The sequence below is a fragment of the Odocoileus virginianus genome, chromosome 2 (genome assembly GCF_023699985.2).
Source record: "Odocoileus virginianus isolate 20LAN1187 ecotype Illinois chromosome 2, Ovbor_1.2, whole genome shotgun sequence".
In the NCBI taxonomy this organism is placed as follows: domain Eukaryota; kingdom Metazoa; phylum Chordata; class Mammalia; order Artiodactyla; family Cervidae; genus Odocoileus; species Odocoileus virginianus.
In genome coordinates this window covers 59221058-59240950 of record NC_069675.1, presented here as the reverse complement: position 1 = coordinate 59240950, position 19893 = coordinate 59221058, and the positions used below count along the sequence as shown (strand labels likewise).

The 19893-nt window shown below is 36.0% G+C and overlaps 1 protein-coding gene across 4 annotated transcripts in view; it reads left to right on the top strand.

Annotated features, from left to right (window-relative positions):
• Positions 1 to 19893, top strand: part of VPS54 (VPS54 subunit of GARP complex) — a 97296-nt gene that overhangs the window by 17714 nt on the left and 59689 nt on the right. For 2 of the 4 annotated variants that reach the window (XR_011492671.1, XM_020916218.2), the window contains exons 2-7: positions 7380 to 7535; positions 9658 to 9899; positions 10941 to 11019; positions 13423 to 13457; positions 15720 to 15851; positions 19029 to 19414. Coding sequence is in view for 3 of the 4 variants with exons in the window: in XM_020916218.2 (XP_020771877.1) it covers positions 7400 to 7535; positions 9658 to 9899; positions 10941 to 11019; positions 13423 to 13457; positions 15720 to 15851; positions 19029 to 19414 (1010 nt within the window). In the remaining variant the exon portion in view is untranslated. Of the gene's footprint in view, positions 1 to 7379; positions 7536 to 9657; positions 9900 to 10940; positions 11020 to 13422; positions 13458 to 15719; positions 15852 to 19028; positions 19415 to 19893 lie in introns of those variants that run through there. The other 2 variants (XM_020916219.2, XM_070480153.1) reach the window with 2 other exon arrangements.

Here is a 19893-nt window from a genome sequence, read left to right as displayed (position 1 = left end):
AAAAATATGAAAAGTTTCTTTCCCCTAACTTTTTATTGTGAAAACTAAAAAATACAGAAAAGTGTAAGAATAGAACATGTTATAATCATATGTACTTGACTTAAACCATTTTTAACATTTTGCCATTTTATCTGTGTGTATTTTTTTTACTGAATCATTTCAAAATAAGTTGTAGGTGACATATTTCACTCCTGAATACTGTAGTGTTCATGTCCTGAATATAGGACAATTTTCCCATAATCTCAATATCATTAATCCGCCTAAGAAAATTAATAGTAATTCCAAAATCTCCTACAACATCCAGTCCACATTCAAAATTCTCCAGTTGTTCCTATAGTGTATTTGAGCAAAATTTTTTTGAGCCAGTCTCCAGTCAAGGCTCACAATTGCCTTTAGTTGTCTTTATTTATTTTAATATAGAATACTTGCCCACCTTTCAAAAATGACATTGATCTAAATGTCCAGGCTAGTTTTCTTTTAGATTATCTCATAGTCTCAGTTTGTTTCCCCATGTTTGTTCTAAATCCCAATATCCTATTTCCATCTATTTTCTTAGACTGGAAGGTAGGTGTAGAGCAAAAGTACTTAACCTGCAGTTCATATATTCTTTAGGGTCTGAATAGAATTCAGGGAGTCTAAATTTTGGATGGGGAAAAAATTACATCTTTATTTTAATTCAGTGGTTCTCAACTGGGGTGATTTGTCCTCTCACCTCTCTTTCCCCACATAGGAATGGTTGGCTGTGTCTGAAGTCATTTTAGTTGTCACAGCTGAGTGGAAGGCTGCTACTGGAATCAAGTGGATAGAGGCTAGGGATGCATCTAAAGATCCTACAATGTACAGGGGGAGAACCCTCAACATCAAAGAATTATGTAGATCAGAATGTCAGTGTGAATGGTGCCATGGTTGAGAAACCCTGCTTTAACTGAATTTTAGCATTTCCTTTAATTGTGAATGTAAGAAACCCCTCTGCTGCTGCTGCTAAGTCACTTCAGTCGTGTCCGACTCTGTGCAAGCCCATAGGCGGCAGCCCACCAGGCTCCCCCGTCCCTGGGATTCTCCAGGCAAGAACACTGGAGTGGGTTGCCATTTCCTTCTCCAATGCATGACAGTGAAAAGTGAAAGTGAAGTCGCTCAGTTGTGTCTGACTCTTAGCGACCCCATGGACCGCAGCCTACCAGGCTCCTCCGTCCATGGGATTTTCCAGGCAAGAGTACTGGAGTGGAGTGCCATTGCCTTCTCTGAAGAAAGCCCTCACATGGATATTAATGCTACCCATAACTTTGTTACCATGTGAAATTTCATATATTTTCATATCATATTAAATCATTGCAAGGATCTCAAAATATTTATGCTCATTTATTGCTTAAGAATTAGATGTTGTTGTAGTTCAATCACTAGGTCATGTCTGACTCTGCGACCCCATGGACTGTAGCACATCAGGGTCCTCTGTCTTCCACTGTCTTCTGGAATTTGCTCAAATTCATATCTGTTAAGTTGATGATGCTATCTAACCATCTCATTCTCTGCTGCCCTCTTCTACCCTTAATCTTTCCCAGCCTCAGGGTCTTTTCCATTGAGTCAGCTCTCACATCATGTGGCAAAGTATTGGAACTTCATCTTCAGCAACAGTCCTTCCAGTGAATAGTCACGATTGATTTCCCCAGTCAGTCCTAAAGGAATTAGATAGATTTGCATAATCAAAAAGCAAAAATAGAGACAGTTCAAGAGGGTGGAGTAGAGGGACATACACTCATTTCTTCCTGTGAGAGAGCACTGAAATCACAACTAGCTATTGACAAACCATCAACAAGACGATGCCAGATCCTATTTAAAAAAGATATCCCACATCCAAAGACCTAGTAAAAAAAAAAATAAAAAAATAAACAGAAGAAAACCCCAAAGTTATTACTGTATTATAATTTTAAAAGATATTTTGATAGCTGTATTTAAGTGTAATTTTGTAATCTTACGTATTTTATGTATTGTAGACATTATTCTGCTAGGGTTCTGTAGACTTCACCAGAGTGCTGAAGGAATCCACAGAACAGAGTCTTGACCCTTAATCTAGAGGGTTGATTCGATTGGGTTAAACATTTTTGGTGAGAGTACTTCATAGATAATGATATTTATCTCATATTGTCATTTCATGAATCACATAATATCAAATTGTCTTACTATTATGAATGATGCCAAGTTTGATGACTTGGTTAATTAGGGTGGTGACAGCCAGATTTTTCCATTTAGAGATACATTTTCCCCTTTGCATTGCAAGATCATCTCTTAAGGGGATATTAATTCTTAGTTATTAGGTGAATTTTCTGTTTTTGAGCAGCCTTTCATCTAATAGCTTTAGCATACATTGATGATTTTTACATTGGGGTTTACAAAATGTTGATTTTTCTGTTTCAGTCATTTCTTCACACTTACTGGCATTCCTCTGTAAAGAAGAGATTTCCTTTACCTATCCCACCCCACCCCTCTTCCTCATTGCTCTTCCTCGAAGTATCATCATAGATTCATTTTTTGTTTGTTCAATATGTTACACTCAGTTAGGGTTGTTTGTTTGTTTAGAGTTCTCAACTTGTCATAAATGTGACCAGTGGGAGCCCCTTTAACTTGATCCTTGGTCCTTTTGATAAATCCTACTGGTTTTAGAGGATTTCCTTGTTTTCTGACGCAAGAGTTCTCATGATCGACTTGTTCTTTCTATGCTCCAGGTTTGGAGTCAGCTATTTCTTTAAAGAATCATCATTTCTTCATAGGGAATGGTGCTTAGAAACCAGGGTCTGAGCACTTAGTGTGCTCACTGCTTCTGGCCCTTTTTAATAGAACATCTTAACTAAACTTTTGGCATAAAAAGATAATTTGATCTTTATCTTTCTGGCTTACTTCGCTCTGTATAATGGGCTCCAGTTTCATCCATCTCATTAGAACTGATTCAAATGAATTCTTTTTAATGGCTGAGTAATATTCCATGGTGTATATGTACCACAGCTTCCTTATCCATTCATCTGCTGATGGGCATCTAGGTTGCTTCCATGTCCTGGCTATTATAAACAGTGCTGCGATGAATTTAGAAAGATGGTAGTGATACCCCTATATGCAAAACAGGAAAAGAGACATAGATGTACAGAACAGACTTTGGGACTCTGTGGGAGAAGGCGAGGGTGGGATGTTTCGAGAGAACAGCATGTATATTATCTATAGTGAAACAGATCACCAGCCCAGGTTGGATGCATGAGACAAGTGCTCGGGCCTGGTGCACTGGGAAGACCCAGAGGGATCGGGTAGAGAGGGAGGTGGGAGGGGGGATCGGGATGGGGAATACATGTAACTCCATGGCTGATTCATGTCAATGTATGACAAAAACCACTACAATATTGTAAAGTAATTAGCCTCCAACTAATAAAGATAAATGAAAAAAAAAGATAATTTGAACTACAGGAAAGAAAATCAAATGTTTTTGACTTATTCATCCTTGCAGTTTCTTGCTTTTGAAATAATGAACCTGTTTATTCCTTTCTTTATTAGCCCAGACCTATGCTTTTATCTGTTTACTCAAGGATTATTGGTAATTGTCTAATGTTTTTCTCTTCTCATCTGTTCTACATAACACCCATTTCATTCTTCTGTAAAATGTTATATACTGCCTATGTGGCAGGAACTGTATTAGGCTTGTAGAATACACAGGAAAATGGAAACATCAAGTTCACAGTCTAGTAGGAAAGATCTATATGAAAACCAAAATTTCTGTATGATTGGTGCAAAATAGAAATGTATAAACAGTGATTAAGTGTAAGAAATCAAAGAAGGCTTTAATAGAAGATATTTGAATATGGTATTGATGTAATTATGAGAGGATTACCATGTGAAGAAGGGTAGATCTATTTATAGATTCTCATTGTTTGGTGACCACTGGTTAAATGCCCAGTTTGCATCTAGGTGGCAGTTACAAGTGCAAGTGTTATTAATAGAAATCAGGAGTTGCATGCATTTAGTGCTGAGAGCTTTCCTTTTTCATGTATTCTGTGGTTTTTGTTTGTTTGTTTTTCTGAGTAGACTATTCTTAGCTTACGCTAAAACTTTCCTACTATGATGCCTCATCATTTCTGTTCTTTAGCCTTTCAGTGAAAGATTATTTCTTTGAAAGATTGTTCTCCTGAAATTGTTTGGTTTAGAGTCCATGTAGGTGTACTGTATTTGTTTATACATCCATGCTTTTTTAATAAATCCAGTGTGTTTTATTACCAATGATTGCACTTATTAAATGTCTGTATCATACTTGTTATGTGGTTATTAATACAAAGTTTGGTTCTTACTGTGTCTTAATAAAAACAGGGTGGTGAGAGGATTTGAGAGATGGTTAAAAATTGGGGCTCACTCAAGTAGGTAGTACTCTGATTTTACATAATCTCTTTATAGCTAGAGATTGTCCCTCTTTTCATAGGAATTAGGAAGGATGTAGGGGAAAAAAACCCAGAAACTTGTGTATGTTAACCAATTCAAAAACTTTAAGAGTAAATAAGATATCTTTATTTCTCCACCCAGGAGTCAGAAGAAACTTATATGATCTAGAAAAGTTTTTTTAATAAGTCCCCATCTTCCCAGGTATTTCTAGATCCCTAGTATGGCAATTAGACTTTCTTTTCACTGTAAAAACAATGTGATTGTAAATAGAATACATTGAAATGGTAATGTGCTATTGTTGGAATCAATGTTTAATTTATCTGACATCAAGCAATGGGTGTTGGACATAAATACATTTTCTATGTATTTGTAGCCTACATCTTTAAGTGTCAAAACATGTTTATTTCAGCTGTTTTATTTGTTGAAAGTAACAAAAATGTTAAACAGACTTAATGTTACATTTAACAATTGTCTTACCAAACACTTAATGTATGGGATTCTTTGTTATCACTGTTTCCTATCTTTTGGATATTTCTTTTCTCTTAAACATACAAATGCTTTTATACAGAAGTAACAGTGGTCATGTACGGATGTGAGAATTGGAACTGTGAAGAAAGCTGAGGGCCAAAAAATTGATGCTTTTGAACTGTGGTGTTAGAGAAGACTCTTGAGAGTCCCTTGGACTGCAAGGAGATCCAACCAGTCCACCCTAGAAGAGATCAGTCTTGGGTGTTCATTGGAAGGACTGATGCTGAAGCTGAAACTCCAGTACTTTGGCCACCTCATGCGAAGAGTTGACTCATTGGAAAAGACCCTGATGCTAGGAGGGATTGGGGGCAGGAGGAGAAGGGGATGACAGAGGATGAGATGGCTGGATGGCATCACTGACTCGATGGACATGAGTTTGAGTAAGCTCCGGGAGTTGGTGATGGATAGCGAGGCCTGACGTGCTGTGATTCATGGGGTCGCAGTCGGACACGGCTGAGCAACTGAACTGAACTGAACTGAACTGTATACCTAATGTTCAGTTCAGTTCAGTCACTCAGTCGTATCTGATTCTTTGTGACCCCATGGACTGCAGCACACCAGGCCTCCCTGTCCATCATCAATTCCCGGAACTTACTCAAACTCATGTCCATCACCTCAGTGATGCCATACAACCGTCTCATCCCCTGTCATCCACTTCTCCTCCCACCTTCAATCTTTCCTAGCATCAGGGTCTTTTCCAATGAGTCAGTTCTTTGCATTAGGTAGCCAAAGTATTGGAGTTTCAGCTTCAGCATCACTACTTCCAATGAATATTCAGGTCTGATTTCCTTTAGCATGGAATGGTTGGATCTCCTTGCAAAAGGGTATAAATGCAATGGGCCAGTGGTGCCTTTCAAATCAAGACCCTGATTAATTTTCCCAGATATTTTCATCATCATACTCTTTTCCCCCTAAACTTCTAATGGCTCCTGTAGTCTGGCCATACTGTCTTTGTGTGTGTGTGTAAATATGGTTTACTTGTCAGTACTTTTGGTAGCATTTTTGCCAGCAAACATTTGTCTCTAGCCAAGTCAGTTTCCATACAGTCTTATGATTATTTCATGTCTCTCAACCTTTGTTCATGCTGTTTTTGTTTTCTGTTCAGGAACTTTGAGGAAATTATTTATCTCTGTTCTTTTCTTAGCAGCTTGTTTCTACTAGTCTCAGGAAATAGCATAATTGAATGTGTTTCCTTTGTGTTAGCAGGACTGAAACAGGTATCCTGGGATGTCTGGGATATGTAATTTTAAACTTACTATCAAACTACAGAGGAGTTAGAGTGGGTAACTTTTTTTGTCACCAGTCTTACCCTTATATCTCTGCTTTTTATATCTTACTCTTGTTTTTCTATTCACCACATTTCCTAAATTGACTTTGCAAAAAACTTGTTAAACCATATGTATCTTTGTAAACCACCTAGTCCTTCTGGGCCTTGCTAAACTTATCTCTAGTACTGGGAAACTTAGACAAGGTGATCTCTTAAGTGCCTTTTCAAATAAAGGCTTCTGATTATTTTTATTTATTTATTCCTTCATTAAAAATATTTATCAAATGCCTAGTGTTTGGTTCATATGATCAGCAGTGTAAGAGTTTCTACTGTTGGATAATAAAATAATACATATTCTTAATTATCCAGGTTATGTATTGCTTCGTTTGTAAAGTCCTACCTGACGTTGTAGACTTTATTATGTTGTCTTGCCCACAAATTCTTTCTGTACTTTTAAAAAAGTGTAGACATAGATTAACTTGTGTTTTGTTTAAGGATTTGATTATTTTGATTACCTAAAATAATTGTGAGTACCTTGAAGAATGATACTTCTTTTATAAACATTTAATGTAGTGACTGTCACATAGTAATTGAAATCATAATGATTACTGACATTTGTGAACACTAACTTTGAGGTAGGCATTGTTTTAAATGCTTTACATACATCTGTTCCTTTAATTCTTACAAAATGTTTATGAGATGAATGCTTTTCATCTCCATTTTTACAGATAAAGTAAAGCATACAAAGGTTAAGTAAATTTCCTCAAGGTTATATTGCTGGTAAGTGAAGCTGGAATATGAGCTCAGTCAGATTTCAAAACTCCGTGCATTTACCCATTTTGCTGTAATGCTGAATTTTATACTTGCTGACTGAATGGACTGTTTTTAATTTTAATATATATTGGTTACAGTTTTGATATCTAGTTTCACTTTGGATAAAAGGCTAAGGATATTGCACTTTGAGGAGAATACTTTTTAAACAAGGACCAATAACTTTCTTAGCAAACTAAATATAATGAATGACTCCCACAATTAATAGTATTTGAATTATATGGTTACACCTTGATGGATTTTAAATAGTCTGTTTTGAAAGAAAATTTATGACATGCATAATACTTTTAGGTGAATTATGATTTGTATTGTGTCTTGATTATTGTTTGTTGCTCATTTTCAGTTGAGTGGTGATTTTATGCAATGGCTTCAAGCCACAGTTCTTCACCAGTGCCTCAAGGAAGCAGCAGTGATGTTTTCTTTAAAAAAGAGGTAGACCCGACAAAACACGTTCGACCTGTGCAGTCACTGCCAGATGTGTGTCCCAAGGAACCCACAGGTAATGCTTTTCTTTTTTTTTAAGGAATTTTATTGAGAATTTGTTTTTATCTTTAAATGAATAGTTAGATTCTATATACTTAAAAGAGTAAATGTGAAAACTAGGATGACATATAATTTGGAAATAAATTGATTGGGAAATTGGAATATAGTTCTTTTTATATGTTTTCATAAAAGAAGTCACTTAGAGAAATCGAAAAAAAAAATTGAAGACGAGGGTACAGATTGAAAGGTCTTCAGTTAAACGTAGTATAGTCAGTCCTCATTATTTGCAGAGTCTACATTTGCAGATTTACCTAATTCCTAAATCTTAGTTGTAACCCTCAAATGACTATTTGTGGCACTTTTGTGGTCATTTGCAGACGTGCACAAAGGAGGGAAATTTGAATTGCCTGATGTACACATTCCCACCTGAAACTGAACAAAGCAGCACTCTGCCTTCTTTCAGCTTTTAAGCTGTAAACACATGTCCCTTTTGTGGTCTGTTTAGTGCCACACTCTTTTGTATTTTTGCTCATGATTTTTGCTGTTCAAAATGGTTTCCAAACATAGCACTGAAGTGCTTTCTAGTGATTCTATGCACAGGAGGGCTACATGAGGGAAATATGTTGTGTAAGCTTTATTCAGTTATGTTATAGTGGTATTAACCATGAGTACAGTGTTAAAGACTGAACAGTATATATTAAATAAGGTGTCTTTAAACAGAAACACACATAAAATAAGATTATATGTTGATTGGATGATGAAAGTTCCAGAGATTTGTAGGAGCATAACCCAGTATTATGCATAACCCTATTTAAAAATGAAGAAGAACTAAAGAGCCTCTGGATGAAAGTGAAAGAGGCAAGTGAAAAAGTTGGCTTAAAGCTCAACATTCAGAAAACAAAGATCCTGGCATCTGGTCCCATCATTTCCTGGCAAATAGATGGGGAAACAGTGGAAACAATGGCAGACTTTATTTTGGGGGGCTCCAAAATCACTGCAGATGGTGATTGCAGCCATGAAATTAAAAGATGCTTACCCCTTGAAAGAAAAGTTATGACCAGCCTAGACAACCTAGACAGCATATTAAAAAGCAGAGACAGAGGTCCATTTAGTCAAGGCTGTGGTTTTTCCAGTAGTCATGAATGGATGTGAGAGTTGGACTATCCAGAAAGCTGAGCACTGAAGAATTGATGCTTTTGAACTGTGGTGTTGGAGATGACTCTTGAGAGTCCCTTGGACTGCAAGGAGATCCAACCAGTGCATCCTAAAGGAGATCAGTCCTGAATATTCATTGAAAGGACTGATGTTGAAGCTGAAGCTCCAATACTTTGGCCACCTGATGCAAAGAACTAACTCATTTGAAAAGACCCTGATGTTAGGAAAGATTGAAGGCGAGAGGAGAAGGGGACAACAGAGGATGAGATGGTTGGATGGCATCACTGACTCAATGGACATGAGTTTGAGTAGACTCTGGGAGTTGGTGATGGACAGGGAGACCTGGCGTGCTGCAGTCCACGGGGTCACAAGGAGTCAGACACGACTGAGTAACTGAACTGAACTGAACCCTGTATATCCCATGAGAACAAAGGTTCATTATTTGCTTATTATGTGTTCTAGTGACTTTATAGAACAAACCGAGTAACGAGAACCAACTGCATGTTTTTCTTTCCTCTATGGTTAATGTTACAGCAGCATTTCAGTTGTTTAATTATAAGCTGAAAAAAAGGATATTGGAGCCAGGTCTGCCATAAAACAAAAGAGAAATATGCCTACCCATGAAAAAATCTGGAGTAATAAAGAATAGAAGATATACAGTAGAAGGTAGAAGAGTTTTGATGTTGAAAAAATGTTTTTATTTTGAAAAAAGATAAATTTCCTTAATTGTACGTTAAAGAAAGAGATTAATGAAAGACTTTCTTCACCCCACTGTTCAGTTATAACCCTCAAGTTTTGTATATCCTTTATCTTGTACATTTTTTTCCTCCCCTTTGGCAGTTGATATTGAAAGCTGAAGGTTAAGACAATTGGTATAGAAGGGAGAGTTTAGTTGCTTTGTATAACCTAAACATCTGTTTTTCTAGAATGTGCTTTCAAACATAAAACTTACTTTACAAAGTTCTCTTGTTTACTTTTTGCAGGTGATTCAAATAGTTTATGTGTTGCCCCATCTCTAGTTACAGATCAACATAGATGGACTATATATCATTCCAAAGTAAATCTCCCAGCAGCATTAAATGATCCTAGATTAGCAAAAAGAGAATCTGACTTCTTCACAAAAACATGGGGATTGGACTTTGTGGACACTGAAGTCATACCTTCATTCTACCTCCCACAGATCAGCAAGGAACATTTTACAGTATATCAACAGGAAATCTCTCAGGTAATATCTAATCTTGAAGTAGTAGGTCAAAAGTGAAAGAAACGTTTCTTGTTTGGTTTATTCTGACAGGTGTGAGGTAGTATCTCACTGTGGTTTTAATTTGCTTTTCCCTGATGATTACTGATGTGAACATCTTCTCGTGTGTCTGTTGACCATTTGTATGTCTTCTTCACATGGCCCCTGTGGGGTTGTGACTCAGGCAGTGGCTATGGGCCTACTGGAGGGGTGGGCTGAGTCCCCATGTGGCTGTCTGCTCAGCCTGGGGTGGGCTCAGGGCTGGGTTCCCAGTGCTAATAGACTAGAGGGAGGATTCCAAAACGGTGCTTACCAGCACTGGTGTCATTGCCGTACAACATGCTCCCAAAATGTCTGCTCCCATTATCTCCATTCCCTGGAGGCATCCCAGTTGCCTCTTGCCTCTTCCAAGTTTATCCAATGGGTTTCAAGCAAACTCCTTTCAGATAGCTGTCTATGGCTGTGTTGGGTCTTTGTTGAGGCATTCGGGATCTTCCTTTGCAGTACATGGACACTTCAGGGAGGCACGCAGGCTTGAGCTTCTCTTTAGTTGTGGGTGGGTGCCAGAGTGTGGGGGTTTCAGTAGTTGCAGCTCACTGGTTTAGGTGCTCCAAGGCATATGAGATCTTAGTTCCTCCACAGGGATTGAACCCATGTCCCCTGCATTAAAAGGCAGATTCTTAACCATTGGGCCACCAGGGAAGTCCCCCAAAAATTGTTTTCTTCATTGATTTCTGTTATAAAAATAAGGGTTTTTTAAAATTGATTTTTCCACTTCATTCCAAGTTTATGGAGATTTTGCTATAACTGTATAAAATGGGTGAGTATATAGACATTCATATTCTAAGTGATATTTGGTTTATTAAGCATACCTGTTACTTATATTTAAGTTCAAGAGGCTAGTGATTTCATATTAGAAAATTTTAGAACTTATTTGGTATATTCTGATATTCTGTTGTTAAATATTTTAATGCTTTGAATACTTATATTGCCACATAGCATTGATAACATTTGTCTTTTTAATAGAGAGAGAAGATTCACGAGAGATGCAAGAATATTTGTCCCCCTAAAGATACCTTTGACAGAACTCTCTTACATACTCATGGTAAGAATATGTGCTGTTTGTAGCACAGAATCTTAATTTGGGGATCTTGTTAACTGTAATACTTAATTTTTATTTCTAGCAAAATTTGTATAGCCTACAATCATAATCTTTTGTAAAACATAATCTTTTGTAAATCTTTTGTTAAAAAGAAAAATCATGGATCTGATGGTAGTGTTATCCTTCAGTTCAACAAATACTTATTTAATATTCAGATGCTTTGTACTTTGCTTGTTACCTAAAAATACATGAATAAGAAATAGTCCCTATCCTCATGAAGCTGATGGTCTCCTGAACAAGGTTAAACAAACCAATTGCAGCACTGTATTGAGCAGTAAGTTCAGCATGATAATATTGTAAAGAGTTCCTAACTTAGGTTTATGAAAACTCCTAGTTAATGAGTATTGTCTGTGTGTTAAACTATCAAGAAATATTTATGTGGAAAAAGGCATTCCAGGAAAGGAAACAGTTTATGCAAAGTCATAGAGTCAAAGGGAAATTAGCATGTTCTAGACCTGCAGGAACTTAGTATGCTGGCTCTACTGGGAACCAGAAATGAGCTGAAGAAGTAGGTAGGAGTCACATCATGAAGAGCCTTGTCTATCATGCTAAGGAATTTTTCTTTTCTAAAAGTAGTGTAGAGCTCCAAAATATTTTAAATCAGACATGCTCAGAGTTATGATGATTCATTTCACTGTAAAAACAGTTGTGGATAGTAAATTTATAGGCGATGATAAAACTGGAGGCAAGAATACAGTTGAAGGCTATTGCCATAATACAACTGAGGAATCATGTGTCCCTAATAGCAGTTATAATGAAGATGGAGAGGAAATTAGATCTTTAAGATATGCCTCAGAAATGGAGACACAAGTTTTGGTTGTCAGTCATTCGTTAGTAATGGAGCAAGATGGTTAAAGGATGATTCCCAGATTTTTTACTTGGACAGCTGGCTAGGTGAGAGGTACAGTTTGGTGAGAGAGGTAATACTGGAAGAGGAGGAATTCTGGAGAAGATGGAGGGTGGTTTAATTGAAGTTTTGCAGAGAAGGAGAAGTCTGGTATATAACCCAAAGCTCAGCAAAGAAATCTAGGTTGGAGGTAGCAAGTATGATAGATGTTATCATAGACCACATGCTGGCCAATAGTATGGTAGTTGAATCCAGGGGCCTAGGTGGGATCACCTAGGAAGATGTGAGTAGTAAGGAGAAAAGAACTAATGATAGAACACTAGAAAGCTGTCACATTTAAATGGCAGTAGAAAATGAGGTACTTGGAGACTAAAAAGTAGTAGTCAGAGAGTAGGAGAGTCAGCCAAGAGTTCCACCTTAGAAATAAAAGGTAGCTAGAATTTCAAAGAAATGTGAATGATTAGTCCACAGTGTCAGAATACTTCAGGGATAGAGCAAGTTGGCACACTGAGACGTCTCTATGGATTTGGCAATTTGGGAGATCTTAAGGAGAACATGTAGACTGGAGTAGTGGTCACAGAAACGTTAATACTGTGTGCTAAGGAGCAAGTATAAAAGTAAGAAGTGCAGACTGCCAGTATGAATGTGTCTTGAAGATCTGAGATGTAAAGTTTTGACTAGAGGGAACAGAATCCCTCTAGTTTGTTTCTACAAGTAGTGTGGTAGGAGGATGTTTTTGCAAGGCCAGGATTAGATGAGGCAAGAGAGATGTTTTCATAATCCTGAGAGTGAGTGCTTCCTGAAATTTTGCACCTGAGATTCTCCTTTGCCTTAGTCTACTCTAGGCCCTGGCTTTTATCTTTCTTCATCATCATTTTTTTTTTTTTTTTGATGGAAGAGAACTGAGCATGTTTGTATGCCAAGAGGAAAGGGCTTCTAAGGGTTAAAAGTATGGAGAGGCAGGGTAGTTGATGAAGTGAGCTCAGAGAAGAGGCAGAAGGGGATGGAGTCCAAGTACAGAAAGCTCAGTTTGGAAAGGAGGGCGCCTTATCTTGAGATCTGATTGGCGAGACAAAGGAGGGTCATTTTCAAGAAGCTTGTAGATAATACAAATTAAGATGTCTAAGAAGAATAATATGGTATTAAAAAAAACTTTGATCAAAGAAATTCTGGATGGGATGGTGAATATTTTGAACAATAAAAACAGTATTTCTATAAGATAGTACCAAGCTTTCTGTGTCCATTTTAAAAAGATTTGAAATATATTTAGTTGTTTTATTGCTACTATACAATTGATAAAAATTATTTGAAACATGTCTTATTCAGCACTTTGCCTACTACTAGACATAAGGAGGTGTTTATTTGTTGAAGAAAGAAACATAAGTGGTTATTTAGTTGTGACCTAGTATAGTGTTGAATCTGTCAAAATATATTTTATAGAAATAAAGTGAAAACAAGTTTTAAAAAAATCATATTTTTCCTTTTCTTTTTAAAAATAGATAAATCCAGGACAGATCTGGAGCAAGTACCTAAGGTAACAAAGCCTGAAAAATGAGAATACAGCTTTTTAACATTTGATCTTTAATTTTGTCTTGAAAGAAACTTTCACTGGGCTGTTTTCTGACACTTTGACCACTTTGATTTTTCTGGGACTTTGTTGCATCACTTTTATTCGCTCTCTTTTGCATTATCAGTCTCTTCTTTATCACCAAAACCTACAAATATGTTTAAATCTCTTCATTAAAAAAAAAAATTTGATCTTATTGCATCCTCAGTTGCTCAGTTGTATCTGACTCTTTGCAATCCCATGGACTGTAGTCTGTCAGGCTCCTCTGTGGGATTTTTTCAGGCAAGAATACTGGAGCAGGTTGCCATTTCCTCCTCCAGGGGATCTTCCAGCCCAGAGACTGAACCCACATCTCCTGCATCTCCTTCACTGGCAGGCTGATTCTTTACCACTAAGCCACCTGGGAAGCCCCCATTGATCTTATTACCCCACCAAATTATTAGAGATGTTTCTTTGTATGAAAACTTTTGTAGAGGCGTGTAATAGATGATTGTGTTTTTGTTTTCTGGGGAAAGAGTCCATTGCATTCATCAGATTCTCAAAGGTCTATGATAATTGCTTTTTAGGGTGAGAAGAGACAGAAAGATGAAAGAAAGAGGAAAGGGCAGTCATGTTTAAAGTTCTTTGATTTCTACAAAACAAAATTCAAACTCTTGTCATTTGAGGCCCTTATTATTCATTTCCTTCATAGTCATACTCTTAACTTTTGCCTGCTAATCTTAGACATTGTTTATTTTTCTTTTTTACACATTTTTTACTTCAAACTTTTTTGCTGGCTCCACGCTTTATTTGCACTGTTCCTTTAGCCTGAAAGACTTTTACCTCTCCATATCTAATCTTGTACAGTTTCTTGCTTAAATGGCAACTTGTATGAATACATTTCCCCCAAATGAAGATCATTAGACCCTTTGCCAAACTCTAATAGCATTTTATCTAGATCCCTACTGTCCCTTTTAAGACATTTGTCACTCTTTTCCTTATAAAATATTTATGTATATGTTTTGTCACATCTCTGTGGCAAAAAGATCCTTGAAATTAGGATCTCTGTAATAATTTAGCTTTGTTTCCACTTTAGTGCCTAGCATAAGAATAAATCATAATCATAAGCATGTATTGAATTAATCAATCCTTTTAGTTATACTAGAGGGATTAGAAAGTATACTCATGTCCCTAGTTCCTAGGGAGGAACATGAGTTCCTAGGGAGATTTCCCAATCATCAGTCAATTCAGTTCAGTTGCTCAGTCGTGTCCGACTCTTTGTGACCCCATGGACTGCAGCACGCCAGACTTCCCTGTCCATCACCAACTCCTGGAGCTTGCTCAAACTCATGTCCATTGAGTTGGTGATGCCATCCAACCATCTCATCTTCTGTTTTCTCCTACTCTTCCTGCCTTCAATCTTTTCCCAATTATATCATACTAATTTTAGATATGGGTCATATGAATCAGTGAATATAGTAAAACATAGAAATTAATTAAGAAATTAATTGATTAAAACATGTTTCAAGCCTTATTCTGTGTGCTGGAATACAAAGATTAATAATCTGTAAATCCAATCTTATAGAAACATATTATCTCTGGGAAGAGATGTACATATTAAATAAGTAATATTTATGACGTATGAGATAAATAAGTATACATGGTATACTTGTGTTTAGAAAAGTGAAAGTAAAAGTCACTGAGTCATGTCTGACTCTTTGCGACCACATGGACTGTATAGTCCATAGAATTCTCTAGGCCAGAATACTGGAGTGGGTAGCCTTTCCCTTCTCCAGGGTATCTTCCCAACTCAGAGATCAAACCCAGGTTTCCTGCATTGCAGGTGGATTCTTTACCAGCTGAGCCATAAGGAAAGCCCCTTGTGTTTAGGGATGGGGTTAAATAAATTTTGTAAAGTATGAGGTAAATAAAGCTCTTTATACCTTTCTAAGAGAGTTTGGTCTGTCAGTCATGGGAATTCACTGAGAAATTTAAAAAGAGAAGTTGATTATAATAGTTACAATTGCATTTTAATGGTATGTCTGACAGTAGTATAGAGCATAGATTAGGGAAGGATATATCAGTAAGTAGCCATTTGCTGTAATCCAGAGATAGATTTTTGTATACATAGCTTGTTATTACTGCTTTTTTCTGTATATGTCTGAGATTCAAGTTAATTATTTTAATGAAGGGGATATTAGATGTAAAGAAAATGTTTATCTAATTGAGGGAAATGCATTTTTTTATTAGATTTTTATGAAACCAGATTTTGCCTTGGACGATTCCTTAACTTTTAATTCAGTTTTACCATGGTCTCATTTTAATACTGCTGGTGGAAAAGGAAATCGTGATGCAGCTTCCTCAAAGTTGCTACAAGAAAAGGTAATTTTTATTTTTTCCATGTAGAAAACTATTTTAATTAAATGATACAATTGGGTTGGCCAAAAAATTCATTCAGATTTTTTGTAATATCGTATAGAAAAACCTGAATGAATATTTTGGCCAACCCAATATTTGTGTGTTTTCATAGTTAGTTATTTAGTAGGCACTAATTCCTTTAATTTCATCTTTATTGTTACTGATGATCTGAACCCTTTAAATCTTAACTGATAGAGTAACAGTATTTTGTTTCAATGCAGTATACCAGTTGTGCTGTTGAAAAGGAAAAGCTCATTGTTTGAGTGCTTCTTATCTGAATCAGCAGTTGACAGAAATTCAGATGAAAGGATGTAGTAGATAACGCAATTGTTTTACATTTATTCCCGACAATATATTGGCTAATTTTATATTCTTTATGACTTAAATCACAGAAAATGAACTTTTCCTAAGAAACTGTTTTTCCTCCTTTACACATAGTAATGATTATTTTGAAACAAAAATATCATAGTTAAAAATTACAGTGTTCATTTAGCTTTGCAAAGCTTTGCAAAGCCTAGCCTTTTGCATGTCTGCAGTTTTTCAATATTTTATAATGGTCTATATTTCAGAAGTCAACACGTGAAAGTCATTTTGAATGTAAGACTTTAAACAGAACTCACATATCAAGACTCTTAAAACTGGAATAGGAAGTAAAGACCTTTGATCTCTGTTCTTTCCTAGCGCTCAGTTTAGAACATTCCTGAAACTGACTGTGGTTCCTAAACTGAGGTGAAGCATTCTGTTGTAGTCTAATGACAGCTCTTGGCAGTCTGAAAGCTTGTCTCATGTGGGCTATTCAATAAGTTGGGTCTAGTCCTCTTCAACTGAAGAAAGGGCGACTTAGGAGAGGAGAAGAAATGTGAGGACCGAATTATGAGTATGCCTTCCTCATAGTTGAAAATGAGTTCCCCCCCTTTTTTTTGGGCAACATTTTCATCTATGAAATGGTTTTCCTTGAGTAAAAATAAATTCATAAATCTTAGGAAAAGGATAGATTTATGGACATAGGCTCATTCCCAGACTACTTTTTTACATTCCAAGTATATACCCTTGTATACCTTAAGAGAGAAAAACAACAGAAGCCAATAAAAATTTCATCAATCTATACAAATACTTTTATGAATACTTTAAAAAATTGTTCCTTTTATAGAATTTTAATAGGAAATGAATTATGAAAATATTATGTCTTTGAAAAGAATATATCAATGGAATGTTGATAAATTGCAAAAATCTTTGAAACTCAAATGAAACACTTTTCTCATGCTAAATGTTAGAGTGACTAATGGAATTTTTTTTTTTTTTGTAAGTTGCAAAATCAGCTTTGTTACTTTTACATTTTGTTTCCTTCTCACTCTTCTCTATTCTTAGGAAAGGAATGGAAAACAGGATTCCAAGACAGGATTCAGACTCACTATATGATTGATGACAATTCTTTTATCTTGCTAGCTTTAAAGAGGGGATGCTAGCAAGGATTAGAGAAATTTATATCTTATTGTAGTTCTGCTATCCAAAGTTGTGTTCTGCGATGAGATTAACGAGTTTGGTTTAGAATGTAAATCATTGCACTGCTTCCTTCATTAACAAAGTCTTTCTATGAAAAATCCTAGCAAAGTTCCTTATTTTGTCATGGACCTCTGAACGGTTTGCAAACTGGCAGCAGCATATGAACTGCATCCCAAGTAGCACTGTCCTAAAGGAGTTCCTTGTTCTCTATTTCCTGAAAATTGAGTTACCTTAGCTTGTGATGTACCTAAGTACCTTCATCCCCATATTGCTTTTTAGGTAAATAAATGAGCAGTCATTGAAGATAAAAAGAACAACAGCAAAAGAGTATAAATTAAGAGATTTAAACTATAAAGGAATGTCTTGTTTGTAACCTATTTATGAATAGACTATTGAAGGAGTCTTACTGAAGATATGCATCATCCTGCATAGTTTTAAGGAAACAAGCTTGGTGACCAAAATAATCTCCTAATTTTATGAGTCCTAAATGTAGGAAAGCCCATTAACCCTTTAACTGTGAATTCTTCTGAGATGTTCAGAGATAGTTCTTTAAAGTTTGAGCTATGGGTTGAAGATTCTAAAAGTAAAAAAGTGGGAGAGAAATAGAAAGATAATGTAGCCCAAAAAAGACATACGCAGTTTTGAAGGAAGAAAAGACAACTCAAGTTTTAGGAGTCCATATTTGAAATTAAAAAGCATTTTTAATATATGTTACTCTAGGAATTAATTTTGATAATGTTACTGATAAAATATATATGAATTAATTGTTTTAGGCATCTATCAATCATTTAAGAGGAAAGCACATTGGAAATAACCTGGATTTTACAAATTGATAAAAGAATAATTGCTGAAATGTAAAATAAACAGCCCTGAAAAAAAAAAGATCCAAATGAATTCTGGTACATTCTACAATTGGTGACTTGATCACCAGTCTTTCATGAATTCTGTAGTGTTTTGAGGCAGCATGGTGCAGTAGAAAGAACTTCAGTTTTTGAGTTAGACAAACCTGAGCTTAAATTTCAGTTTTTCTGCTTACTAATTATATGACTTTATTCAAGTAATTTAATGTTTCTGAGCCTTAGTATCTTCATCTGTAAAAGAAAATAATAATAAAACCTGTATTCTAAGACTGTTAAAATTAGGAAATTTTATATATATGTATATGTATATATATATAAAAAATACCAGTGCCTGATACATAGAAGGAAGAAGTCAATAAATGATAACCTATAATTATCTTTCAGTCAGATAAATGACTTGATATTGGTGATAGTGATGTGTAGAGGTTAAGGAAATCAATCTTCTCTCTCTCAGATTTTGGAACTTCTGAAACTAGGTTATACTCTGAGGTGACTGTGGGGTACTTTTACTTTCTAGAAAGTAGTTGGTGTTTGGAGGGCAGTAATGGCAGGAGCAGAGGAAGAAGGTAAATCACCTTCTATGATTTTGTCTTACATTTATTAATTTTTGGGCTCTACCTTTCATCACCTTTCTATTTTGTGTGCCTAGTATCAAGCATCGTATAATCTAATGGTTCACAAAATGGGATTTAAAATACATGTAGAAATATTGTATCGTTTTCAGAAAACATTTGGATAGTTAAGGTATAATTCTATGATTTTTTTCTTTCCTCTTAAGCTGAGCCATTATCTGGATATTGTGGAAGTAAACATTGCTCACCAGATCTCTCTACGTTCAGAAGCATTTTTTCATGCAATGACCTCTCAACACGAATTGCAGGACTACCTCAAGAAAACTTCCCAGGCTGTAAAAATGCTTCGAGATAAAATTGCACAGATTGATAAAGTAATGTGTGAAGGATCACTACACATTTTAAGGCTGGCACTTACCAGAAATAATTGTGTTAAAGTATATAATAAACTGAAATTAATGGCCACTGTACACCAGACTCAGCCTACAGTACAGGTGTTGTTATCTACTTCTGAATTTGTTGGAGCATTGGACTTAATAGCAACAACACAAGAGGTTCTACAGCAGGAACTTCAGGGCATTCATAGCTTCCGGTATGTTCATTAAGTAAACCATTAGAAATAATGTTAAATTTTCAAAGGATAAATTTTAGTGTGTAATGAAAACTGAAAAAGTATGAATGTATTTAGAGTTACATGGGTATTTTTTCTTCTAGATTGACCTGTTTAATATTATCACTCTGAAATTTTAGTCTTACTAAAATAAAAAAAAAATCATAAGGACCAATATTTACAGAGATATTTGAATCAGTTCAGTTCATTCGCTCAGTTGTGTCCGACTCCTTGCGACCCCATGAACCACAGCACACCAGGCCTCCCTGTCCATCACCAACTCCCAGAGTTTACCCAAACTCACGTCCATTGAGTTGGTGATACCATCCAACCATCTCATCCTCTGTCGTCTCCTTGTCCTCCCACCTTCAATCTTTCCCAGCATCAGGGTCTTTTCAAATGAGTCAGCTCTTCGCATCAGGTGGCCAAAATATTGGAGTTTGAGCTTCAACATCAGTCCT